Source organism: Embiotoca jacksoni, unplaced genomic scaffold (assembly GCF_022577435.1).
Source record: "Embiotoca jacksoni isolate LCO1_2020_lvr unplaced genomic scaffold, fEmbJac1.0.p SCAF_30, whole genome shotgun sequence".
Taxonomy (NCBI): Eukaryota; Metazoa; Chordata; class Actinopteri; family Embiotocidae; genus Embiotoca; species Embiotoca jacksoni.
In genome coordinates, this window is record NW_027185382.1 from 1,903,232 (window position 1) to 1,929,437 (window position 26,206).

Genomic DNA, 26,206 nt, shown 5'->3' on the forward strand with positions numbered 1-26,206 from the left:
TGTGGTCTGAGTAATACGTGTGACGTCATGTGTGTACGCATGTGACACGTTTAAACGACTCAAAAAAGTATGACGGAACCGTTCATTTTAGGAGAGAGCATGTACAAACATAATAGCAAACTGCATATGACTGAAGGAACCAAGTTAATGTGTAACTCGATGGTTAAATAAGGGCAAGTTCACAGTGCAGAGTCATAGCAGTCAGTCAGATTGAAGCTTTGGTGCAGAAGCATGGCTGTACGGCTCTTTGAGGGTAAAGATCACGCAGCTGCTTACCTGCAGTTCAGAGTGGCACCCCGTGAATTGATCAGCGTGATTGTGAGCTACATGGGGAAAAGGGTAAGAGTTTGTGTTTAATTTTAATTTCGCAGGCTGCAACATGCTTATACTGCATGTGCTTCTGTGCCAGCGCTGTAGGCCACGTAGTACAGTAAATATTTCCAATCTGTCTTGCATTATCTGTTTTAATATTTTGTGGTGAAACTTTTTTTTTTTCCCCTTTCAGACACCAAAACAGTTCAACCTCGCAGTAGATGTGGGGTGCGGCTCGGGACAAGGGACGATCCTTTTGGCTCCGTACTTCACAAAGGTGGTCGGAACAGATATCAGCTCTGCCCAGTTGGAGATGGCGCCAATCAATAGCAGCGCTCCAAATGTTTCATACAGGTGAGAGCAGGGGGGGGGGGGGGGGGGATGTACACAAATGAATTCAGTAAATGCATAGTTGTAATTCAACCCTATCAAAGGGACTCTAAAATTAAAAGGTGGTGAATAGAACTCTCAGCTGTAACAGATTGCTTGTCTTAATAAAGTCATTTCTTTTAAAGTGTAAAATATCCTTTTGAAACTGAGTATGAATTGTTCACTTTGAACTGTGTAATGGCATTATTAATCACTTCCTGAGTGTAGTACCCGAGGAGGAAGTTAGAATCCTTCTGGTTAAAAGTCATGTTACAACTTCACTGCAGCAACCTAGGTTGAAACCCAGAAAACAAAAAATACCCCAAAACAACCACATCCTTGCTACATGTTTCTAGTGTCCTTGTAGAATTGAAAAGTAAATGTAATTACCAGTATTGGGATAATATTCTTTCATAAAAGGAGCCGAATCCAAATTCCAAATTGTTAATTTTCAAAACAGCAAATTAAACTCACTCTTTTTTTCCTAAGCTTTTGTCCACATCAGTCCCAATTGTTGCAGTTTTGCTCAGTGAAATAACATGAACATTTTGAGTCATTACCATATGTTTCAGTCATTTTTGATTGTGTGCTTCACTGTCCTCAGTATATCTGTATTTCTCCCTTTTTCTCACCTCCTACATCGGTCCAACCTCAACTACAGACAGTGTCCGGCAGAGGAACTACCTTTCGCATCTGGGGAGGTGGACCTTGTGACGGCTATGACGGCGGCCCACTGGTTCGACCGCCGGCGGTTCCTCCAGGAGGCTGACAGGGTGCTGAGACCCGGAGGCTGCCTGGCCCTCCTGAGCTACACCATGGACATGGAACTGGAGTATGGGGACGTCTCCAACACTCTCAATGACATCTGTAAAGAGGTCCATCCCAAAGCTAAAAACTTGATCTGTAAATATGTTAGCAAACAGACTTTTGAGAAGTAGGACAATCAAATTTGAGGGGCAATCCAAAGGTCCAGGAGAAGGATAGAGTTTGAAATATGGAGAGTTGACCAGGAAGGGATACAAAATGTACAGGTTGTACATGTAAAGGTTGCATTATGGGGGATGTAGGATTGGATCCAGCATTTTTGAAGCAATATCTGATATCTGTGTTTAGACATTGTTACACCTACACAAAAACTACATGATAAACCAAACCAGTTAGTTTGCACAGTTCGTTTGTTCTGAAAATCTTTTCTCTTTCTTTTCCGTAGTTTTACACTGCCCTGCTTCCCTTCAGAAATCCCTACATAGGATCAAGCTCTCACAAGATCTACTTAGACATGTTTGACTCCTGCTCTTATCCGGACAAAGAGTGGTGAGTGTTTGTTGTCGTCCACTTCGAAGAAGTCAGCTTTGATGTCTTTAAACCACAATCACTTATAAGTTTACATCCTGCATGTGTTTCCAGGAATGAGTGTCTGCGCGTTAAATGGACTTTGCCCCTGAGTGGATATATTGGCATGGTGGAGACCTTCTCCAGCTACCAAAAACTGAAAGTAAAAGACCCTGCTGAGGCTGAACGTCTCTCAGAGGACATCAGGAGCAAGTGAGATATTAATCTCCCAACTCATCCACAACTCTAATCATTAACTTCTGGCCCTGAGCTCTCACCTCCATTCGCCTGGCGCTCAACGTTGATCTCCTAATCTCCCCCTAAAATTAATTTATCACTATCAAAAACTGCTGAAATTTGTCTTTGAATACTGTCACAGTCTCGGGCATTAATCAGAAAAGCCAAACATTGCTTGACTAAGCTTAACTGTTGAAGGCTTTTACGGAGATAATATTGCCACCATTAATTCCCCTGCCAGTGACAGGGCAGAACAGCCCAGCAAGCACAATATATGGAGCAGAAGTGCTGAGCCATAACTTCTACATGGATGAAAAAAAGTACGACATTGTATTTAATTACTATCACGGTTTAGGAAGATTTACACGCAGTTCTGCGCTGTCTCTTCAAAAAGAGTTTGACCTGTGTTTTAATGGAGGATGGAGACTCAGTGGAGGTTTTAGTTCATTTTCTTCTTCTTATTTGTTTGGTTAGATAATCCAGTTAGTTAGAATTTAGAAATCATTACATCCAATAGTTAATTTTAGATCCCATTAAAACATTCTGTGTCTTCGTCTTCCCTCCCAGGTTGCTGTCTGCCATGAAGGCGTCGTCTCCTGACCAAGAAGTTACGATGGTCGTGAAGTATTTCTACTGGCTGGCGTGCAAACCTTGATCCGACTGACTTGCTGAATCCTGTTCGGGAGTGTCTCAATACTGGCCCTTTTTTTTGTAATTGTATGCTTACTGGTTGTGATCAGCTCACCCAAAAAGCTCGAATAATTATTTGTAAATCAGTAATAGTAAGTAAGTCATAGAAATAGAAATTTCGATTTATGTTAACATGAAACAATCATTGAGCCGCTGTTAAATGAACTCTCGGCCTATGAAAACTGACCTGTGTGAATGCGGAGCCTCCCATATTGACCACTAGATGGAGCCCTGTCATAATGAGAGTCCAACTGAAATCCACTTCATGTGCAGCCTCAAATTAAGTGAACGTACATTTTTCTGACATTGAGCTTTTTTCAAAGCGCCCATATCTTAAAGGTAACTGTGCTGTAAGCAAGACAGTTGTCTCTAACAACTGTTGTCCTTTTAATCAGGGCGATTTGGTGCACATGAACATAATTCATCTGTTTATTTTCTGCTAATGACATCTAAAGCTTTAATACCCTCTTTAAAACTAAAAACTGGAAAACACTGACACGAATGCGTGTACATACATTACATATCAACTAATCATCACAATGTCCAGGCACAATTTTGTGATAGAATATCCCACAATCTTTGTTTAAAACTTCTTTTGTATCCCTCTTCCTCTCCATTTCCTGCTCGCCTCACCTTTCTTCACCTCTCCTCCACACTTACAAGACTCATTCACCCAAGTCCACCGTGTCTCCCCAGGCGTCCTCCTCTCCACTGTTATTTATATGTTCGCAGATTGTTTAGGGCCATGAGAACAGATGGTAATTAACATGCACATCCTCCAAATCCCCTGAATCTCAAAGAACTTTATTACTCTGACACTCTCATATCGGTGATGTTATCCACTAAAATGACTGTGCAGACAAATTCAATTTTTATACCAAATGATGCATTTGTTTTACATTATAGTTCACTGCACCATCCATACAGTCATACTCATATTAATATGGGAATAATGTAGTTTCAAGGCGGTGAGTACAAGAGCATATAGCTTGTCACACTATGTAAAAAAAAAAAAAAAACTGTGGGGTCTCTGCTTGTTATGAGTCCATGTGTATCTCCAAGCCTTGAGCCCAAACATCACTATAGAACCCCCTCTGTGCGTTTACTCCTCCACACCACCAGGGCGGTCATGAGCAGGGTGACCAGCACCGGCACTGCGATGAAGGGTGCGAGGATGCTGACCGGCGGGTCGTGGAGGAGGCGGCCAGTGAGAGCGCAGTCGTGGAAGTAGATCCAGTGAATCTGCATAAAGAAGTGGTCGACGACCTGATTGGGCCAAAAGCAGTCCATCCTCAGGGCCACCTGGTAGGTGCAGTTTGTGAGTCCCTCATAGATCCTGCAGAGGGGTGGGCAAAGCAGTGTCTCGAATTACCAGTTGGCTTAACGCAGCTAAATATAACCACCAGGAGGTTGGAGGGCAGGAGAAATGGAGATGCATACCAACAGGGTAGCGCCCTCAGCACAGCATTGCACCATGCCACGACAGACTCCGTTTTGGATGGCCACTGGGCTTAACTACATTGCTGGAAGCCAAGTAGGCAAGTCACCAGAAAGTTCAGTCCCTTAAAGTAAAAGTCTGAAAACTTTAAAGTTGTTTGTTAACTCGTTTAAGCAACATGAGGCTACTTTCAGAATATTTCCACTGCTACTCTCTGACAGTTGCTGCAAACATCCAGAATGGGTTGCTGCAACAAGACATGTTGTATTTTTTGTGAAGGACACAACTCAGTTTTTCCATGGCCTAGTACAATCATTTATAATACTTTCCAGTGAGTTATGGGACCCTATTTAGATATTTGTGTCTCCTAACATTGTTTGCTTTTGAGTCAAACACATATATTTTTAAGACTATGCACCATTTAAGGATGATTTATATATATTGATATATATATAAAACTAGATTTGGACCCATAAAGAAATGCTGACATCAATGATTTAATATAGCTGCCACAGAGTGAACCTGAGGTGTGTTTGGTGTCCACTGTGCATTGTTAATAATCCAGCCTAGAATGTAATAAAAGGATGAAATGAATAAAATGATGATGTAGTTCAGAATAACACAAATAGCTGCTTTAAAAATAACAAAACAATTATTCTAACTGTTGCTATTACAAGGATCTCGGGTGCAAGTCACTTTGGATAAAAGCCTGAATTCCTGCACTTGGTATGTAGTGGTGTTATGTGTCTGTGTTTGTGCGTGAGTGTTTCCCCCTCCACTTTTAAGAGCCAGCTATCATCACCAAAAGCTCTCCCTGCTGTATGACGCAGGATTAGGATTAAGTTGAGAGGAAGGGGTTAAAATGAGTGATACTTTAAGACTTGTGCTTGTTGTCCCGATTAAGATCTGAACTCACTTGTGTGGACGAGGACTTGGGCTCATATATAGATAACTGTGACTCAACTGCTGTGTCGTCAACTGCAATACAATTATAAATAATTATATTTTCCACAGAACTATCAAAATGAACCATACGGGGTTTAAATCAGGTTCCAAATGTACAGTACAGTTGAAAATTTTACAGATTTCTCAGAAGTATCACTTTCTGGTGTTTCTCAAAGGATTGCGAAATAAGGGGGATATTTTCATCTCGCTCCAGACATTTCTCTCCGTTATACATGGCTGTGAAGAATTGAAATGGATATATTTGGTGGATATGAGCCAGATCATGTAAAAACCAAGTGGATCTACAGTTCTTTAAATTCATGCCTATAGGAGCCTTCATTTGAGCTTGATAGATAATTAGACCTTCTACCTTGCAAACGATGTGATGATGACAATTTGGCTGTCGGTACGCGCCGTATGAGGTGATGAATAGTGGACGAATTATAAGCATTTATAAAAGCCAAACACTCCATGGTTGTAAACACCAATCCCCTTTGGATTAGAGGGTTTTTACATTTTAAAAAGTGTCATTAGCATGTGCAAGCGTATGCAACAATTTATTACGAAAAACAAGGTTTAAGACTTGTGAAAAAGCTGTTAACAGTGGCCACAAATAGTGATTACAGGACAATGATCCATTTGTTTTAGTAAGTTTCTGGTCCCAGGAAGGCTGTATAAAAAAAGAAACCTCAGACTTTTATTTTTAATATCGCTAAATTGGCCTGCACCAACAAACAAGCCTCATTTGTGTCGTTCTGATGTTCCCTTCTGCAGAGTTATTTTATCTGTTGCACAAGCAGCTTCTCCTGTTGCGTCAAATGTACCTGCAAACCCACAAAGCGCCTGGACGAATGTTTTATGGTGGGTTGCAACTGCACGCACGCACGCACGCACACACACACACACACACACACACACACACACACACACACACACACACACACACACACACACACAAAAGGAGCACCACCACCAATTATGTGCTGAACCGAGAGGACACTGAGCCAGCAGGGAAATCACACAGTTTTGACAGTGGCTTCTTCCTGTGGGCCTCCCAGCTCCTCTCATCCTCCTGTCTGACTCATCCCCTGACCGCCAGTGTTTGGAAAAGAAGCCACTATGCACCGAGACACAATATGATGTCCGCCAGATGCAGCGGCAAGGCCGTGACCAAGTGATGAGGTGAGCGAAAACAGAGGCAGAGTCGGCGAACAGCTTTGAAGCCTGGGGGAACATGTCGTATAAGAGTTTAACTTAACTCTGTGTCTTTTCTCACGACCACTCTGCTGTTGCACTACTGACGACCGTGCTTAATCCCTTCGCAACCTTAAATTCACCTTTATCCCACTTCAGAACGAGGATTTGTGATGATGAATCAAAATTTGCATAAGCCCCATGGGCAGCTCCAGATTCTCAACCCTCTTGTTTTTTTTTTGTTTTTATCACAACTAAAAATGCAACTGTTGCTGGTAAGTCACTATTACTGTCCTCATTAATGCTTTAAGATGTTAAAAATTTTGCCTAGTTCCTAAAAATCTTGAAAAGCGGGCAGTTACTATGGAGATGAGATGTTACACACTGTCTCGGCTAGTTGCTTTGGTGTTGTAAGTTTCAAATCTTCTTGTTGCAAATTTTGTGTTTAGTTTTTTCTTTTTTGTGCAAATTTGTATAAATGGTAAATTGCTGAACTTGTAAGGAAAATATGGAAGTACTCACTCCATTGTGTCGGGCCAGTTGCACCACTGGCCGCGGTCCAGTCCTGCCATGTCGAATTTGAACTTCGCTAAGCAGAGGTCGCTGATCATCGTCTCGTAGAAACCTCTGTTGCAGCCAGACACTGAAGGAAAGACTTGAGCTGCAGAGTAATAGAAATAAAAAAAAAATGAAGCTCTATTGCGGTGGACGATAAGTCGTAAAACTTGTCTCATTGGAAAGATACAAAAAGATTTTACAAAGCACTACAGTGGTTATCTGCTCTGTTTATTTCCTTCATAATTAGGAATATGTTTGTGCAACAAACAAGGTCATGTCCTGGCAGTGGTTATTCCTCCTGGACCTTTTCTTCCCTATTAGGCTGTTACTTTCACCAAGAAAAGATTTTAATTTGCAGTCAGAGTCCCAATCCCATTTGTTTACTTCGGAGATGTGTGTAAACAGCCTCTTAACGTGGAGGCAGACCGCAGCCGTCCCACAGGACTCCAAGTGAATGTAACACCACCAAGCGGTGCAGAAGGAGAGGGAGTCTTAAGCTGGCGGAAAAGGCCCGCGTGGAAATGAACAGGTTGTTGTTCCGATCGAGAAACATGGTGGATCTCGGTCTGCGCTGGCCTGATAAGGGCCCACTGTGTGCCCATTATGTTTGCTCTGTCTCAGCTGGGTCCCTCACGGCTCGGCAACACTCAAAGGATGACTGAATGTGTTGACACGGGGGGGTTTGAAAAAGAGGCAGCAGAAAGAAGAGGCGAGACCCTGACGAAATGCAGTAAAAACTAAACATATGCATAATCATTTTGCAAAAACGAAGTTCCTGCTGGCTTGTTTATGATACACTGAGTCAGAGAGATGTCATGTTTCACCTGTCTATCTGTTGGCAACTGCTGCAGAGAAAATCTGACATTGAAAGTTGCCTTCCCACTTGGCTGTTCACCAGTGTTGCATTCCATCTTCCAGGAAAACCAAGGCAAACCATGACAGATGGCCACAGCTCTCCTAACTGAGCGTTTTGGCTCTTTTGACCCACTGTCTTCAAGTCTGGTAATGTTTTGTGGAAAGGAAACAGCCAGCAGCCAGTCTAGCACTCAATATTTATGGGTTTTTAAAGCTGATGCCTCTGTATGTGAGATGACAGCGAATAGAAAGTGTTAAAATGTAGACGTGGTGAAATGTAGATTTTTAAATGGAGAAAATTACGAGTTTAGAAGCTCTGTGTACTGAATGGTATTCGCATAGTTGGAACTTTGTAGTATCTGAATAAACGACTGATGCAGCAGAGGCTGACTTTTTGTCCGCAACAATACTCCATTATGACCATTATGGCATCATCAGGGTAAAGTCTTGCTATAAGGACTTTAATGTGTTAAGTGCCATGAAATAACCTATGTTGTGATTTAGCGCTATATAAATAAAGTTGAATTGAATTGAATTGAATCAGTGGTATTTTTCAGATTTTAGAAAGCTTCCTCCGGACCAACAGTTGTGCAGCTATTTTCATAGTGCATCTTAATGAATGGCCCGAAAGACTAAACCAAGTCAACAAAGTCCCAACTCAACATCTCTCTGCTTTATAATATGCAAATCATCTTTATACAGCTTTAAAATATCCAGAAACAAGATTTTAAGATTAAACCACAGAGAAGAACGTCGTAGCTCTCTACCAAACACTCACCTGTCATTAGCAGCACAAGCCCTGCTTTCAGAAGCGAGGCGCTCTCCACAGCCATGCCGAATACCAACTCCAAGACGTCTCACAAACTCCGCTCACTCCCTGGAGATCAACAGCACATACCTCATTCTTACTCGCAGTATTCCAGCCAAAGCCACAGATTTAAGAACAACATGTTAGAAACAAATTAACCGCACTTCACAGCTGTGCGGTCAACAAGAAGGCGCCAACCGATTGTGCGCGAAAGCTCCTTGACCTTTCACAGTAGGAGCCTCCTTCCCCTCGCTGCAGCCCTAATCATAGAAGCACTAGTTGTCATCTGAGCCTCTTGTCCTTCTGCTTCCAGCATGGAGCTGCTCACAGAGGGGGGCAAAACAAAGTCAGAGTCCAAAATTAGTGACAGCCGTTCCCAATGAAGCCAGAGAATCATTACGAGAAGAGGAGGCCACACAACGCAGCCCTATTTCACTGTAATGGTACACACATATAAAAGCATATGGGAGCAGGACGCTATATGAGATCAAATAAACATGAAATAGTGTGAGTTGTAAAGTCTTCATTGTAAGTTCACTCCCCAGGGGGAATGTTGTAGGGATATTACAGCCCAGAGAAAACAGCCAAGGCATTTAAGGTCTGCAACAAACTGATAAGATCACTCTAGATTCAAATGCACAGTCACAGTCACAGTAATGCGTTTTATTTTTGATGTCATTTTTCACTGAATTAATGCCTCTGCAGAAGGTGCACGGATATCCACACACACTCCTTTTTTTCTACAGAATAGTCCTTTAAATACACAATTATCACAATTTATAATCTATGATTTGAATAATCTATTTCTGTAATTATCAGTGCAAAGGCTCACCGTGAGAAGGCATGTTTGACTCATTGTGAGTTTTTAATTAAATGCCTCTGAGTCACATTTTTCCCATTACTTATTTATTATTTTTAATAGATTACTTGAAATACCCTCCTCCCTGTGAGCCATTGTTCTGTAACCCTCCAATCAAACCTGACAGCTGACTCGCACAGGGACCAATTTCACAGCACAAAGACACAACTCCCATTTTCATGTCACCCTTGTATCACTGCAAATCTCATGCAGCTGGGTAATATCTGTAATTGAATGTTTTATGTGCAGATTTTTGTGCAGGAACAGAGTGATGTTCATTAGTATTCTGAGTGCTGCTCTGTATTGTGCTGCCACCCAGTGTAGCTGTCTGTGTGAGGGAGAGTAATCCCATAGCTCAAATAAGTGTTTTCATGTATCTCCCTTTATAGAGTGCAGACTGACAGACAGGGAGCTGGATTCCCCTAAAGTTTATGGGCAGTTTCTTTAGTTGGGGGTAAATGTAAAAACAAATAAAGATTTCTATGAACATCAATAAACATCACTGCATTGTCACCCAGAGAACGGTCTCCTTTGCCGTCTCCACCTCATCGCCACGATTTCCATCACAAAAGCGTCATCTGTTACTGCAGTGTCTTGTAGTTCTGTATATCGAAAGTGTCGTGTTATCTTTTGTGACTTCACAGAGCCTCAGGAAGAGAAACTTCTTTTTGCTTTCAAATTCATTTGAAAAGGTGCTTCATCCAAATTAGGCACACAAGATATACACACCTACCATATAAGGGATATAAAAGTGAGAGTGCTCGGCTCTCTTTCGTGTTATCTGGCTACAGTATATAGTTACGTGTGATTTGAGACATCTGACTGTTGCAGAAAACCTGGACACATTGTGTGCAGTTTTCACTGGAACTACTTTCTACTGAAGATATAGTCCCTGTTTGTACCATCTTCTGTTCGCTCCGACCTCCTGTAAGCAGTGGAAGCCCACATGTTATGTGATGTGCCTCAACAGTTTTATGATCTGTGACCTGCAGAGTGAAGGCTCAGAATCGACCTGTTCTCCATAGATTCCCCTAGAGGGCAGCAGAGGACACTAAATGAACCTTCTCTGTGGCAGTGTGGGTGATGCACCAAGAAATAGTCTGGTCGTTTTGCAGCCTTGCTGTTGAAGCTGTGGGACAATTCAGTAATAGAGCCAGTTATGCCCAAGTTTTCACTTTACATGCATCACAAATCAATATGTTTTTGTCCTCGTTGAGCTCGTTTCACACTTTCACATCAGTCCACAAATGAAGGCAGAGAGCAGAATGGGGTACACTGGCTTGTAAAATGAGCGGCCCTGGAAACGGTATAGACGAGCGTCATCAAAGTTTATAGGCTGTGCCGTCTGGTGGTGGGTATTTGCAGAGGCTGACCCTGCTGGCTCTGCAGGAAACTTTTCAGATGTCAATGCAAGTACAGCATGTTGTGTATTAAATAGGTTATACAGACACCAATGAAGCACATGCTGTTTAGTGCCTGGATGGATGACCTTTAGTAACCACTTAACCATATTTGTTTCTCTTATAGTGTAAGTGTTCTGTTACATAATTCATATCTGGACTGATATGCCCGAATTATGAATAGTTATGTTTCTCTGCAGTGGTGCAACAAATGAAATATGACTTTAATTTACTACCAGATACTAAAATGCCAGTTTCTGTGTCGTTTCCGGCAGTACAGAAGGCCCACATGCATCACAGTTGATGACACACAGCTGAGCGCCAAACCAAACCAAAATCTGCTCCAGACAGGTGTATTGACAGCCACAATTAAGCCTAATAACCAATCAGGAGAGGTGATAAGTGGAGTGGGTGAATTTCCAAAAAAAAGACAAACTGCTCCGAATCTTTTGGCTCGGATTTGATAGGCTGAAGAAGTTGTCGATCATACCAAAGAGGCGTGTTCAGAGCATTCCTACCCCCCACCACCACCAACACGCACACTCTACCCCCCTCCCCCCCCAGCCACCTGCGCAATGGTGGCGTGAGGAGTAAATGGCTCAGAGTATCCGCGGTGGAAACCGACCTAAACATTGGACTGGGAACCGATAAACAAACACAACGAGGCGCGGTGCGTAAAAGCTCTCCACTGCGCTGGGTCTGCGTGTGCACGGAAACTCTGCCAGTGTCCAAGAAGCCAAGGAGACTCGTTTTTTTTTCTTTTGGTTGTTTATTTTTGTGTGTGATCAACGAGGATATCTTAATTGGACATGTGAGTTACGGGAGTTAACAACACAAGCAGGCTTTTCAAAGATGAAGTTCCCAGCTTGCGTCCTCGTCACTTTGGTGGTGATCCGATCGAGTGCAGCACAGTCAGGTGAGTGCTTGGATGCGCGTCTCTACGTTTGGGTCTTCTGTCAGGTCTAACTTCATAAGGTAGAATGAAAGTGAGGGTCCAAACACCCCAAAACAAGAATTATTTTCTCACACAGACATTTACATTTAGGCTAAATTTAATGACCACATCACACAACTTGTTAAGCGAATGGACATCGTAGTAAGCAGCTTTGTTTGCTCTAAATTACTCACTCGTGCAAACTTAATACCAGTTCACATGCAGCCACGCTGATTTGAATCATCGCACTGACAACTACGAGAATCAGCAGCCTCCGGGAGAGTTTCGGGCTCTGCGTAAAAAGCTCTCCAAACTCCCCTTCGATATCTGCTTTTTTACCTTATTTAGATTTTTAAAACTCATCCGAGGCAAAACAGACACATTTTCGACATTTACTTGAGTGCCCGATCTGATAAACCTCCCGGCAAAAGAAAAATCCACAATCAAATATCTTTCCAAATTCACTGAAAAACTGAATCTGTCATGTATGCGCAGCTCAGATCTCTTTTATATTATACCCTAAATATGAATGAATGCGCCATCCTTTCAATTTACTTCCCTTAAGCGGACACTGATAGACCGAGGACCGCGGCTATTTGCGCTAATTTATATGAATTGAGCTCCGTTGCACCAGTGGCACAGTTATTTCTTACTGTCTTTGAATAATTTAAGATGTAGCAGATATACTGAGGGCTATACAGGCAGTGGAAAAACATCCCGCTTTCATCATGAGGACCCCTGTGGTGTCAGTCCCTTGACGCAAATCACTTTAATGATCCTGAAAATTCCTATAAAGGATTTTAATGCGTCAATGGCACTCAATTGTGAATTTAATGGTGTTATTATTAATGTGTTCCCGGATTTTCCTTTGGCACCCCTGTTGGATATTTGCTGATAGTTTGTCTGTGATATTTGCTCTTTCTACATGAGGCATCCCCTCTTGAAATTACATTTTTGATGTATTGATTGCAATAAAAATCTCACAGCCTGTTTATTGAGGCAGATTTTAAGAGGCTTTGAAGTTGAAAAATGCTGGTTGAACTTTTTAATCAGCTTTTGTTCACACGTATTCATAGGTAGGGACTTTATTTTATACCAGTCTTCTGTTTTGAGATGCTCTACAGTTTTTTGCAGTTTTAGTGTGTTTTATTTTGGCCTGAATCAAACTTCTTAGTTGGCAAGGACTGCTGAACTGAGTGAAAACAAGCATCCATAAATGGATGGAAATAAACTTTCCTGTGTTGCCACTTACACGGGAAAGTTTGTGCGTTGATGTTCAGAGGTGAATTTGGCCTATGTCCATCTCTCAGAGGCACAGATGGGATTCTAGGATACTTTTTTTTCCCACCTCTCGGGACAGGTAAAGTTTTGCCTCGGTCTCTGGTGGCTTTTGGTTCTCCGGCATAGCTGGAGACAAGCACGCACACACACACACACACACACACACACACACACACACACACACACACACACACACTTCCCTGCTGCCTCTGGTGTGGATCATGGATGGAAGGCGCTGAATGCAGCCTATTAAACAGGAGTGGATGGATGCACAGATGGATGGGTGACAGGCGGGATGAATGGGGAGGAAAAGTGGCACCCTCGTTGGTTTATTTATTCTCTATGCATACACTCCCATCCAAGATATTTGTGATGCAAATTCTGCCCAGGAATCTGAGCTATGCCTCTGGGGAAATTCATTGTGTGTGGGGGTTAGTGGGATACTGAGTGGATATTTGTGTGCTCTCTGTCCACTCCTTCGTCTGTCTTTCATTTAATCTCCCTCTCCTTATTGCAGCTTTGAACATTCATTCCCAACATCCTGTATCAATCATATTTAAAGCCATGTGAGGTTGAAGGAAGTCAAGGCTGGAGATGTTCACTTTTAAAATGGTGATTGAATCTGTCTGTACGCTCCCGCTACGAGACAAATGTCTGTAACATTCCTGCCAGTCAGCTTGTCCGCCGAGCTCTATACACTCAACTATGTGGGTGGGTGTCTGTGTCTTTGTATGATGTATGAACATGTGTGCCAAGCATGGAGGTGTTCACACTGCAAGTGACTTGATTGATGTTTTTCTCCATTCTGACTGGCTGTTGGCAGCAGACCCGCGGGCTCCTCTGCAGACTTGTCTAAATTTGAATCAAAAGTAAGCATTTAAAGTTCAGGATTGACAATGTGTTTATTGATAGATACAATTTACACTTGGATCACTGGGAGGTTGATCTACTTTCTCATCTTTCTTGGACCTTGTGCAGCAAAATCTCAACTCTTGGAGGCAAGACGGCACATAAAATCTGGGCTATTGAGCCTCTGCCGACTTTTCTCAGGCACATTTTCCTGATAGCTCTAAGGTGTCTGAACGAAGTGAACTGACGTCCGTGATATATTGATTGCACTGCTTTTAGCCGGGTAGTTGTCTTTAGTGTGCAACTAATAACTATTGTCATGTGTTATTGATTAACCTGCCAAATATTCCCTCAATTTATCATTTTGTCTATAAATTGTGAGAAAGAATTCCTCGCAGCCAATCTAGATTTTTTTTTTTATATATATTTTTTTTTTATGGGACCATCAGTGTAAAAACAATCTAAGATATTCAGTCCTCTGGTATAAATGACACGTCTTGAAAAAAATGATCGATCAGTTATCAAAGTCGCTTATTGATTAAATGATTTGATTTGTCTTTGTATTGAGTGACAAGTATTAGAAAGCTCAGTAAAAAGCTTTGAAATCAGAGAGTGGACCTTGAGAACAGTTTCTGAGCTCCTGAATAAACTGCCGTGGTCTGCCCTTGTAGTTGTGACGAGGTTTAGTCATGTGTGCATTTGTTTTGAAGGATGGAGGATGGTCGAGATTCTGTTCTCTGTGGATGCAGAAGATCTGCCACCAAAATGTCACATCAAAAAGGATGGTCAACTGATTTTTCTGTCCACTTGGAGAATCTTGTGGGGAAGAATTGGTCTTCTCTTTTAAATTTAAACTTTCATTGCATCAAAACGAAGATAAATTCCGTTCAAACCCAACAATTTCACAAAATGTTGATTAAACCTATCACCGCCAGGTAAATATCTCCGTATTTCACAATATACAGAGTTTTTAAATCTGGTGTCTGGTGAGACAGTCCCTCGCCGGCTGCATACTGGGCATGCTCAATGTGCCTTGAGTGTGCACCTGACACTTCCATTAACCTCCGGTTTGGCTGCAATTATTCTATTGTATGGCTTTTCTAGACTTTCCAAATGTTATCAAATTAAATAGGTCAAATTCTGATGGTGAAATGAGTCATTTTGTGGACATTTTGATGCCTTTTTTAAATTTTTTATTTATCTGCAATTTTAGACCCACAACGTAGAAGGCTACAGTGGACTCTGTAAAGTATGCACATGTCAACAGTGTTTTGTAATTACTCCCACTGGTAGATGAGGGAGACAAAAGTTCTGCACTGCAGGTTGACGCTAAAAAAACGGTTGTGTTACCAAACAAAATCTCACCTCTGCTTCCTTTTTCCATTAAGCTCACACCAGTAATTTCATCATCCTCTATCTTGCTGAAACAAATGGCTCAAACATGTTAATCACCCCCAGCTCTCGAGTGTGTATGACAAATGCTGCATTCACACGTGTACGTGTGCGTGTTTGGGTGACATTTAAAGACGTGCTCTCCTGTGAAATGGCCGGGGGAGAAGGGGGTGGCGGGAAGGGAACCCACTGAATGCCAGTATCAAATTACTGGGCGCTCATCAGCTGGCACACAGTGCTGGCCGAGGCTTTGTAGAAGACTGGCGGAAATGAGAATTTATTACCAGCTAATTAAGCTTTTTTTGATAGCATCAGTCTAGACCGCAAGCCCTTTATTTGACAGCATGAGAGATGAGGAGGGTGAAGGAATTCAATCTCGCTCTAAATTAGTCAACATTGCTATCATAACTTGATATCTGCCAGGCTCAACCCGTGCCAGGCTGCGGCTGGATGGAAGTCAGATATGGTGTGATCGTTTCCGACGAGCCGATGGAGATTTTTATGGGTTCGGTGCGTTTTGTGAGAGTCCTCTAGTAAAAGAGACGGAGCCAGAGAGAGGTTGGAATGAAATATGGCAGTTTGCACAAAAGAATAATAATTGCAGTTCAGTGAGGGTGACATTGAGGTGTGGGCCGTTATTTGCTTCCTCTGTCAAAGCTGGACAGTCTCAGCGGGCCGTAAGGGAAGCCTTACAAATGACTGCGTGACGCGTGGGGGTGATGGAACGCTTTTTCAAGGCCTGAGACAGCAGTACACTACCTCTCGTGGTACTTGCCGTCCGAATCAGCGCTCAGATTCTTATCTGCACGGGCCGAACAAAGATGACGCTGTTCTCTCTGGAAAAAAAGTGATGTCTTTTTGTCTCCTACTTTTCTCTTCCCAGGCGTTCGAAAGCAATCCGGCGACGTCACAAGCCTGTTTGCTTGACATTTTGTTTGCCCGCCTGCTGTACAGAGGGGCTTCTGTTCGTGGAGTTTGCGAACCACACAAATATTTACATGTGGAATCACAACTGCACAGCATGGGAAGGAAAATATACAAAGCTTGGGTGCAAAATAGCGGCTTTATTGGCCTGTGTAAATCACCAAAGCTTCGTAGTCCCTCTCCATCTCAGGCGCTGTGTTTGTGGGTTTGGCAGGACAGACTTTCGAACCCCTGTGCCTTTGCTTCCTAATGATGAGCAGGGTTGGCTTTGGTTGTGCTGAGGTGTCCGGTGCCAACTGCTAGTGTGAGTGAGATTGGCCAGTCGAAGACTGGAAGCCTGGCACAGATGTCCCCCTTTCAGGAGGACTGAGATCTCACTCACATCGAAAACACAGAGCACCCATGCATGAGGATTTACTGTAGGCATCCACACACACTTTAAATTTCTGTTTGCATGCTGACTCTGTCTCTCTCTCTCTCGCTCTCATACACACACACTCAGCCATGCAAGTTCATAATGGGTGAAGGAGCAGTGGCAGCTTTGTTTAGTGGATTTTAAATGCGAGGCAGCATTATGTCACCTCATTGTTTAGTTTAAATAGTTTGGATATAGTTTTAGAGTTTGGGTTCTTTCTCTCCCTTTCTCTCACACACAAACCCACAAATGCACACAAAAGCAGACTGAGCAGGGCTTGGCCCAGGAAAAGAAAGGGCAGGAAAGACAGAGGAATCGTTTTTGTTTTTTTCTTCTGTTTCTTCTAGACCACTGGAGGGTTTGTCCGGCCCGCCACTTGTAATTCCACTCAGAGACAAACGCCTCCATCCTGCGTCTGAGGGGCTTCCCACACACACACACACACACACACACACACACACACACACACACACACACACACACACACACAGATCCTGCCTTGCAGTGTGGGCCGGCTCACCACTTCAGAATTTCTCCTCTCATATAGGAAACCTTCTTTACTTTGTCCCTTATTTCATTAACTCTCTGTCTCACACATTTGTCATCTCTTTTCCTTTTCTGTATTTCCTTATCTCTGCTTAGTTCTCCCTCACACACACATCATGTCTCCTTCCTGCTCTCATCCATTAACATCTCCCATTGCGTTTCTGTTTTAGCTCTCTGTTCTGTTTCATCCATCTTTCGCTGAGTCTGCTTTTCTTTCCTCTTTTTTAACAGCTGTTTTATTTCCTCTTCTTTCCTCTTTCCTGTCCTTTTTGTTTCTATCGCTCACACACACACACACACACACACACACACAGTGAGGCTGTCACTGAGCACACAGGGAGAATGGAAAACAGCTCATTCCCCCCCCCTTTAATTACGACACCCAATTTGTTTCATGGACATCGTGCTGTCTGCAGCTCCTTCATACACTACTCAAACTGTCATTTATATGCTAACATGCAAGTATGTGTGTCTGTGTGTGTCTACCTTGAGGCTTGGGAGCTTTACACTCTTCGGATGGAGGTTCAGGTGTTGATTTTTGTGTCAAGACTTTGGTTCATCGTTACAGTTTAAGTTAAATGTTAAAGTCTTTTCAGCAGCTAATGCTAACAGGTAGCACACAGTGGGTTAATCTGAGATTTTTTTGTTGAAAATATTTTCTTGCTTCAGCTGGACAACAGGGTCAGAGGACAGCAGACCAAAACAGTGTAACGTTGTGAGCCAGACAACCAAAACTGTTCACTGAAAGATGATTTGATTTTTTGGATTTTATACACTTTATTAATCCCCGAGGGGAAATTTCTTCACTACAGCAGGGGGGCTCTCAGGGGGGAGATGCTGCAGCAGGCTGCCACTAGCGCGGCGCCAGGTAACCTGACCTGAGGTGCATGTTTTTGGATGATGGGAGGAAGCCAGAGAACCCGGAGAGAACCCACGCAAGCACAGGGAGAACATGCAAACTCCGCACAGAAAGGCCCAGGACCGGATTCGAACCCGGAACCTTTTTTTTGCTGTGAGGTGACAGTGCTAACCACTGCACCACCGTGCCGCCCTTAAACTTAGGCATGTGGACAGGAGGAGGTGGGGATTGAACCACCAACCTTCCGATTAGTGTGCACCCCAGTCTACTGACTGAGCCACAGCCTCCCTCTTAAGATGCTAAAATCCACATCAGTGCAAAGTCCAGGAGCTTTGGAGTTACAGCTTTGGAGTTACTGTTTAAGTGTTTTCAGTGGTGGAAGACATTTTCAGATCCTTTACATAAGTAAAAGTACCATTACAGCAAATTCAATATTGGCATTTACACTAGTTATCCTAGTTCAGCATAAGGTTTAGGTTTGGCAAAGGACTCTGATTTACAGTTAACGCTTATAGGCAATCAGTGCCTGATCTGCACAAATATGTATATGTGCATATGCATCCATTTGTGCTTGTGTATACAAGAGCTGGCTTTGACTTTACATTTTCAGCGCTGTGCTCAGGCAGCAGGCCAACACAGGAAGTGGGACAGTGTTCAGCTTCCTTTGATTGGCACCACTTCTTTGGCGAAGCAGGATCAAGTGCAATCGACTCAGTCTTTCACAACGAGTCCCGGCTCTCTTTTCTTTTTGGTTCCTTTGCCTTCTTTTCCTTGCTTCCCCTGCTTTCTGTTCTGGCTCTCAGCGCGGCACAATAGAAGGCATTAGAATCACAATAGAATTTTTTTTTTTTTCCTGTAACCTTGGCAAAGGCTTGCGTTTTAATGAAAGTCTGTGAAGAGAGAAATGATCATTGGTGTCTAATCCCTCGTGTGCATGTGTCGATCTGACGATTCAACCACAACCTGTAGGTTTTTGTCTTTATCTTTGCTGTGTTGCTCTCTCTCTCACACACACACACACACACACACACACACACACACACATTCAACGTGTGTGTGTGTGTGCAGTCATGCCTAGTGTATTGTGTGTGAGCTAATCCCTGATAAGATATTCACGGCAGCTAATCTGTTTAATTACACCACAAATTAAGAATATTTAATGTTCCAAGACTTTTATGCGACACCCGCCTTAATCAGGGCCTTAATCTGTCTGGCGCTGCGAGAGTGTGTATTAATTTCTGCTTGTGTGTGTGTGGTATTGATACTCTGTATCCTCAAGCATGTGCGACTTTGTGTCTGTCAGGCTGCCTCTGCCACAGTCTGTCTGTAATTATTTTCTGAATATTTGCCCACAATTAAAAGAAACGAGAAAACAAGGGATTGTTGTATTTTTCCAGCTGTCGTCGTGGCACAGAAAGGTATTGTTTATGAGGATTAAAATATGATATCTGCGTGATGTCGCTCCAGTGTTTAACGTACACGAACCCAGATCTACGCGACCATCGCTCGCTGCGACTTCAGCTCATGTTCTGCTGATTCTGCAGGATTAAAACTGTGTTCAAACCACGGAAACATGCCGTGTTCTTTCTCGAGAGGGGAATCGTAAAAATAGACGGCTGTAGTGCATCTGAACTGCAGAGCCTGTACAGTCTCGACATCAGGAGTGATTGTGCGTTTTTAATGTGGCCCCACATGACCTTATTCGTAGTCTGTTCACTTTTTGAACCGCACCAACATTTGCAATCATGATGTGTGTTGTTGCAGTAAATTGTTTAAATTTTGATCAGATAATTTTCTTTGATGTAAAATAAGGGGGTAAAAACTGTGAGAGCTTGTTAGGAGTGAGAGAACATAACCTGAGGGTAAACCCTGCCTGAGAAGACAAGTTCTGGCGAATCAAAGACATTTGATTAAGTTTGTTAATAGAGAAAGAGGCTTGATCTGAATTTGACTGTAGCGTGTAAAGTGTATCTGAATCACTGATTACTTTTATGTTGTAGACTGCAGCCACTGATTAAATTGGCAGAATTCTTCCAGTGTGGAAATTGTGAGGATTCAAAGAAAAAAAAAAAAAAAAATCAAGATTTGTTTGAATTTTGTAGTTATTATATCTTCAGTATCTTGAAAGACTTGTTTGTCATAACTGTACGTTTGTGTAATTTCAAGTTGGCGTCTATACAAGTTGATATTTTTTATGTACACCTGAGCAAGCGTGGATGACTTTGTGTTGTTCATTTGTGTTTGTATGTGGTCAGTTGTAATTTGCACGTATGCAAAATTTTGTGCCTATCAGTTTCCATTACGTGTTTGCATGTGTTTATGTACAGTATCTGAAAGGCCATGTATATTGCATGAGTTGGAGGCTGCTTGCTCAGATAGGGCACGCTGTCCTTTTTAAATGGCCCCCCCCTGCAATGGTGACCTGTAATAAATGAGTGGGCGCGAGAAAGTGGCAGCCATGACAGCTGACTGGGGAGGGTGGGAATAGAGAGGGGGAGGGAGAGAAAAGGTGGAGGTGTGTGCGTCCGAGGGAGTGTGTGTGTGTGTGTTCGAGAGCAAAGGGAGACAAAGCGAGACAAAGCAGAGGTAAAAGAGATGGAAAGTCTCTCAGGATAGATAAGGAGCCAGCATGAGAGGATGAGGCAGAGACAATAGAAAGAGAGAGGAGGGTGACAGTGAGGGATTGTGGGTCGGTCGGCATCGAACAATACCTTGACCAGAGGTGGAGACTCTTTCTCTGTTGCCACTTGTTCTTTTTATCCTCATTACACCTCCCTTCTCCGCACCTTTTTTTTTTCTTTCTGTTCTCTCTGAAGTCACCTTGCAGTCCAGCAGAAATATGGCTGCTCCTTCGGCAGGTTTAAAGGTACATAAAACTTGCGGAGGAGAAAACCTTGGCCAGGCACTGACTGTGTGTGTGTGTGTGTGTGTGTGTGTGTGTGTGTGTGTGTGTGTGTGTGTGAGGTGAGTCACCTTCAGCACTAAGAAAGATGAGACAGCACTGGAAAGAGTACATTTATATGAATCTGTTTGTGCATTTCTACGGTTTTGTGTGTCGGTTCATTAATTTTTCTGCAGCTGAGAGGCAAAACCACACTCTCAGGCAGTCTCACACACACCTGAGTGCTCCCCTGCGCCGTACCTTAACCAGTTGCTCCGCGGCTAGAACGCGATTGCTCTCGGCAAGGTGAACGTGAGCCAGTGGTGGGTCATTTGCAAGATGGGACAGAGAGAAAGGAAGAGAGGCGGTCTAATTTCAGCTGAGAAAGGAAGAGATGAATGTGTGTGTGTGTGTGTGTGTGTGTGTGTGTGTGTGTGTGTGTGGCCAGCAGAGGTTAAGGTGGAGTGGGAGAGACAGTGTGTTGTCTCTGAGGAGTACAGCTATCACCGCCGCTGAACGCTCCAATTAATCAGCTCGGGCCACACAGGCACTGTGTGTGGGGGTGTGTGTGTGGGGGGGGGGGGGGGGGGGGTTGCAACAGTGTGGGCCAAGGCTTGCAGTTGTGTGTTTGTCAAGTATCTATTGTGAGATTGTGAATTGTGTCATGATCAGTGGGATGTGTCACGCACATACGCAGCCCTGTTTTGTTTGGTCTCCATGGATAATGCTAATGAGGGTCACACATGTTTGTCATACCTGAAGAAAAGGAAAAGATGGAAAACAAACACTGAGTGTGTGTGTGCATGTGTTTATTTATCACCAAATCATGTATTTAAATTGTCAAATTTGTAGAAAACATATTGCCAGCTGGATTTTATACACAATTACAAGCCAAAACAAAATGTTATTAAAATATTGTCAAATATATGAAAGATACCTGGTTTTCTCCTTGCTGAGAAGGGAATAACGAGGGATGGCTATAATTACAAAATGGGGCCAATATGTAAATTTACTGTTTTGGATAAGAAAACAATCCCTTTTACTAAAGAAGTTGGTGTTTTCAGATGTTAAATTTTGTCTAAATTGATCCAGAATGTGCAAGAAGTTTGCTTAAAAAAAAAAAAAAAAATAGAGGCTAAGATTGGCTGAATGTGATAGAAGAATGTGTGTAAATGACTGCAGCTTTCATTACTTGACTGTGTTTCATACTCAGTGGTGCAGTCATGTTATTAAATGGCTACTCTTGTGATTTAGTTCTGCTCTTTCATAAGGTTGGCTGACTCATAAGACAAAGATCAAGAAAACAGGGCGATGAAAATCAAAGTTCTTAGTGTGATAACTGTTGCAGTTCTGACCTCGAGATACTCCAGGTGGTTGTCAAGACAGACATCATCGGTGTGCCCACGTTCAGCACACGCAGCCTCCGCAAGACGTCCAGCATCGTGGACCACCCCCCCGCCCCCCCACGAGCTCTTTGTCCCCCTGCCGTCTGGCAGATGATACCTCAGCATCCACGTCTGATCAACCAGACTGTGCCGTAGCTTTTTTTTTCTTTCTCCTCATGCTTTCAGGTTCCTCAACGCCATCCTACTTCACCAAGTATGCTGTGTTTGGCACGTTTGCTTTTTAAATACCAAACAATTTTCACAAAATTGTTGATGACATATTCGACACATTAAGATCTGGAGCTTGAATTATAACGCAGCCACGTTATAAAGGTTAAAATATGAGAGAAACATACAGTATATTAAACATTGATCAAAGCAACTTTATTTCAATGAAACTGATGTTCAAGTACTTGAAGTATCTTAATGTTGCTTCATCTGAGGTTCACTCTGAGTCCATTAAGTTCCAGAGTGGCTGCTTGTATTCATGTGTTTTCCTGCAGATAAGGACTGTGAGAAAATCCAGAGCAAAGAAGATGGAGAGAAAAGACGGACAGTGAAACATTTAGAGAAGCAGAGATAAACGTTCACGTGGTTTCTCCGTCCGGGGTTTTCAGACAGTGCTTCATGCTGTCATGCCGCTGCCCTCTGTGAGCCCAGGTTCCGCTTGAAAATGAAATTCTCAAAAAAGGCTTTTTCTCTCTTGAAATCGTGTTTCAACCGCGGGGCAGTGGGGCATACAAACAGGTTCACTCCCAAAACTCATTGTTGTGGTCTCTTAGCTTTTTGTGCTGGATTATGGAGTGCTTTTAAGTTGGCTATTTTTTCCCAGACAACGAAACATTTTAAATCCAATTAAGTTTAAAAAAGTACAATCCTATTCGTCAGTAAGTATTTGAAAAGCAGAAATAGTAATTTGTTATCTTTCAGGGCCATTTTCACAATAAAAATAAAAAGGCTGGCAGTGTTTTTCCAGTCGAGTGACTTTATTGTGAAACGGCAGCAGTAGAAAGTGATTAGATTTAATATTTCATTATATGATGTAAAGGAACAGTGAGGCTTCATATCAGCGAGGGAATTTTTCAAACATTGATGCAAGGGAATCCCTTGTGCATGTGAGGGCAGTTTAAATCTGTAAAACCAGCAATTAGAACGATACGGAGAGATATTTATAGACTAGTTATTGCTGAAACCATGTAGGCCATAAGTATAAAAAATGTGCCACGGTTGCCTGAGGATTTTTCATAAATGAATTGCAAAAATGAACATTCTTGAGTCATTTCAGACTGATTTCCCTCACAACTACTATTACTCACTCATGTGTTTTATTTTAAAGTGAAGATATAAGAGCCAGTTGTAGTGAAAATGCCAGACAGAGTGTGCACACACGCAGAGACAGACACTGTCAGGCTAAAGAACAGAGAATATCCACTGACATAAAGTCGGAGAAGAGGGAGATATGTCGTTTGTCCTACATAGGAACATATTAGATACACACGCAGGCTGTCATATTTAATTTCCCTCCTTACAGGGAGTTTTCATTTCCTTTCTGGGGCGTGATATCTACCTGCAGGACATGTGACATGGGTGTACAGAGAGCACACGCACGCACACACACGGACACACACGGACGGACGGACAGACACGGGTAGAAGCATAGACGGCAGAGAGGGAGAGAAACAGAGATAGCATGAATTACAGACAAAGAGATCTCAACAAGACAGCGAGCGTGACGTGTGTTCTTGCAGAGAATTGCCAGGAAGAGGCAAGCAAGCAGAAGAGGCAGGAAAAAAAAAAGGCTGAGGTAAAAGGAAAGGAAACATTTGCAACCCTGTGTGCAACACGCATAGAAAGAGGAGGAAGTGTGGCCATTTGCCTTTTCTTCTTCTCTCACCATCTGCCCCTCCGATTCTCTCATTTACTTAATTAGAGCGCTGCATCTCAAGGCCGCTGCTCCCAAATGGCATCAGCTGTGTGTGTGTGTGTGTGTGTGTGTGTGTGTGTGTGTGTGTGTGTGTGTGACCGGTGCGGTGGTAGTGTGCAGATGCCTCAGGCGTGCTTGTGCATGGAGCATCGTGTTTGTGAATTGGTGCAGGTGTGCATGTGCAGTCCTGTTTGTGTGTGCGTGCTTGGAGGGCTAACCCGAGGCAGGTTGTGTTCAGAATGGAAGAAGCAGGTAATTGTAGCACCTTCTTCTCTAAACAAGATCTGGTAATGTGACATTTAAACGCACACGATCACAGCTTTTTCAGCCTCCTCGTACCTCTCGCTGTTATAATAGAATTTAAGCTCTTCTAAGCTTTTGTTGTTAATTATGCTGAGCTGCTCTAATCTCAACATGCCAGCGATTTAGAGTATAAGTTTAAAGTTTTTGACTGCACTTTGCAGCAGTTTGGGGATTGCGTTGGCCCGATGTGCAAAGTAATGAAGAAATAGTTTGCCCAGTTTGGTGTGGAATAACTTGACACTCCGGAGCTCTGACCTCAAGTGCAACATCAGTGTTGAACCTCACTAATGCTCTTGTGATTAAATGGGAGCAAATCAGCAGTCTGTAGTGCAGCCAGGTTCTAAAATCTTGTGGTGAGCTTTCCCAGAAGAGTGCAGACCTTCATCTTCAAATTTCTGGAAATTGCTGCTTTTCTTTCTATTTTATTAAAGCTCATGCTGCTAACAAATTCAATAACACATTTGTAGTTTCTGTTAACTTTTCCTTTATAACTTTGACCTCGGAGAGCTCCTAAATACTGATAAAAGTCTAAGATCGGGTTTTCTGCATTGGTTGGCAGTGGAAGGCAGTTAGAATTGTCCCAAACTGAAACTAGTGTGTGGTTAAACTGCAATTATTACTCCTGTACTCTTGTTTGCAAAGCCTTTTTATAGTCTCATACGATTTAGAGACATTAAATGCTGATACTCAGCGATTTTCTTTTAAAGAAGCACAGTGACAGTGGATGGAGACTTCGAAAATATGATTCGGACCATCGCACGACTCTGCATTTCAGCTAATGTATTTCTATTGGATAGCTTTGCAGTTCCTTGAGCCAAGCTGTCCCCCTCCACCTGCCTTAAAATGAGGATTTAATGAACAAAAACCCAGACCGTTAATATAGAATGCCAATGAAAACAAACCTGCATTGCAGTTTGTGGAGCCTTTATTTTTTGAGTGCGGCTGTGGTTCGGGAAGAACATCCATCATTTCTGTGATAGAGGACACTGACGGGCTGATATCTGATATTTAATAAAAGGCCACTGTCTGCGAGATAAAATGGCAAACCAATATATCTAACCCCACATAGTCTGACTGTTGGAGCTTTTATAGAACTGTCTGCTTTTTTATTCCAAGGTAATGGAGAAAAAAAGGTAATTGAATACAATAAGAATTATAACAGTAATCAAAAATAATAACATTGTTGATTGTGTACCAATTGTTAGTCCCAGTTTGGTTCCTGTTCTTGAACCAACAGTAAAAAAGATTGTGAGCTGCTGCTGCTCTGTTCAAGTAATTTATCGAGTGCCATGAGGAAACCAGACATAATCAATTGTAGTCTTGAGAGCGGCTACCTCTTTTCAGACTGTAATCGAGCTTTGGCACTTGTTTAGAAGTGGTGCATACACACAGGCTGTTTACATGCGTGTGACTGTGGATGCAGTCATGATCAGGCTAACATGGGAAGGACGGACTGTAGGCCTGTCACTCACTCTTCCTCCTTTGTCCTGACACATATCACCTCCTTCATCGCTCC

The 26,206-nt window shown here is 42.7% G+C and overlaps 3 protein-coding genes across 7 annotated transcripts in view; 2 read left to right on the forward strand and 1 right to left on the reverse strand.

The window, feature by feature from the left end:
• The first annotated feature begins 215 nt into the window (after positions 1-215).
• LOC138206976 (putative methyltransferase DDB_G0268948) lies at positions 216-5,105 on the forward strand. The gene is made up of 6 exons (XM_069163921.1): positions 216-339; positions 506-666; positions 1,343-1,556; positions 1,892-1,995; positions 2,089-2,226; positions 2,818-5,105. The coding sequence occupies exons 1-6, from the start codon at positions 232-234 to the stop codon at positions 2,903-2,905; spliced, it is 813 nt and encodes a 270-aa protein (XP_069020022.1). The 5' UTR covers positions 216-231; the 3' UTR covers positions 2,906-5,105.
• Positions 3,724-8,998, reverse strand: LOC138206977 (receptor activity-modifying protein 1-like). Of its 3 annotated transcripts, none has more exons than XM_069163923.1 (4): positions 8,903-8,998; positions 8,709-8,807; positions 7,040-7,178; positions 3,724-4,276 (listed from the first exon to the last, which is right to left on the reverse strand). In XM_069163923.1, the coding sequence occupies exons 2-4, from the start codon at positions 8,761-8,763 to the stop codon at positions 4,021-4,023; spliced, it is 450 nt and encodes a 149-aa protein (XP_069020024.1). In that variant the 5' UTR covers positions 8,764-8,807; positions 8,903-8,998; the 3' UTR covers positions 3,724-4,020. The 3 variants fall into 3 exon arrangements, with proteins under 3 accessions (XP_069020024.1, XP_069020025.1, XP_069020023.1); XM_069163924.1 differs by having other exon boundaries at positions 8,937-8,984; XM_069163922.1 differs by having other exon boundaries at positions 8,709-8,997.
• Positions 8,999-11,576: 2,578 nt separating this feature from the next.
• LOC138206973 (receptor tyrosine-protein kinase erbB-4-like) overlaps positions 11,577-26,206 on the forward strand; it is a 214,241-nt gene continuing 199,611 nt past the window's right edge. For all 3 annotated transcript variants that reach the window (XM_069163915.1, XM_069163918.1, XM_069163917.1), the window contains exon 1: positions 11,577-11,913. In XM_069163915.1, coding sequence (XP_069020016.1) covers positions 11,850-11,913 — 64 coding nt within the window. In that variant the 5' untranslated portion in view covers positions 11,577-11,849. The remainder of the gene's footprint in view (positions 11,914-26,206) is intronic.

Coding starts and splice junctions, on each gene's coding strand:
- LOC138206976 (XM_069163921.1), top strand. CDS start 232: ATGGCTGTACGGCTCTTTGAGGGTAAAGATCACGCAGCTGCTTACCTG. Junction 1,557..1,891: donor TCAATGACATCTGTAAAGAG/GTCCATCCCAAA, acceptor TCTTTTCCGTAG/TTTTACACTGCCCTGCTTCC. Junction 1,996..2,088: donor TCTTATCCGGACAAAGAGTG/GTGAGTGTTTGT, acceptor ATGTGTTTCCAG/GAATGAGTGTCTGCGCGTTA.
- LOC138206977 (XM_069163923.1), bottom strand. CDS start 8,763: ATGGCTGTGGAGAGCGCCTCGCTTCTGAAAGCAGGGCTTGTGCTGCTA. Junction 7,179..8,708: donor GCTTGTGCTGCTAATGACAG/GTGAGTGTTTGG, acceptor ATTACTCTGCAG/CTCAAGTCTTTCCTTCAGTG. Junction 4,277..7,039: donor AACTGGCCCGACACAATGGA/GTGAGTACTTCC, acceptor ACCCCTCTGCAG/GATCTATGAGGGACTCACAA.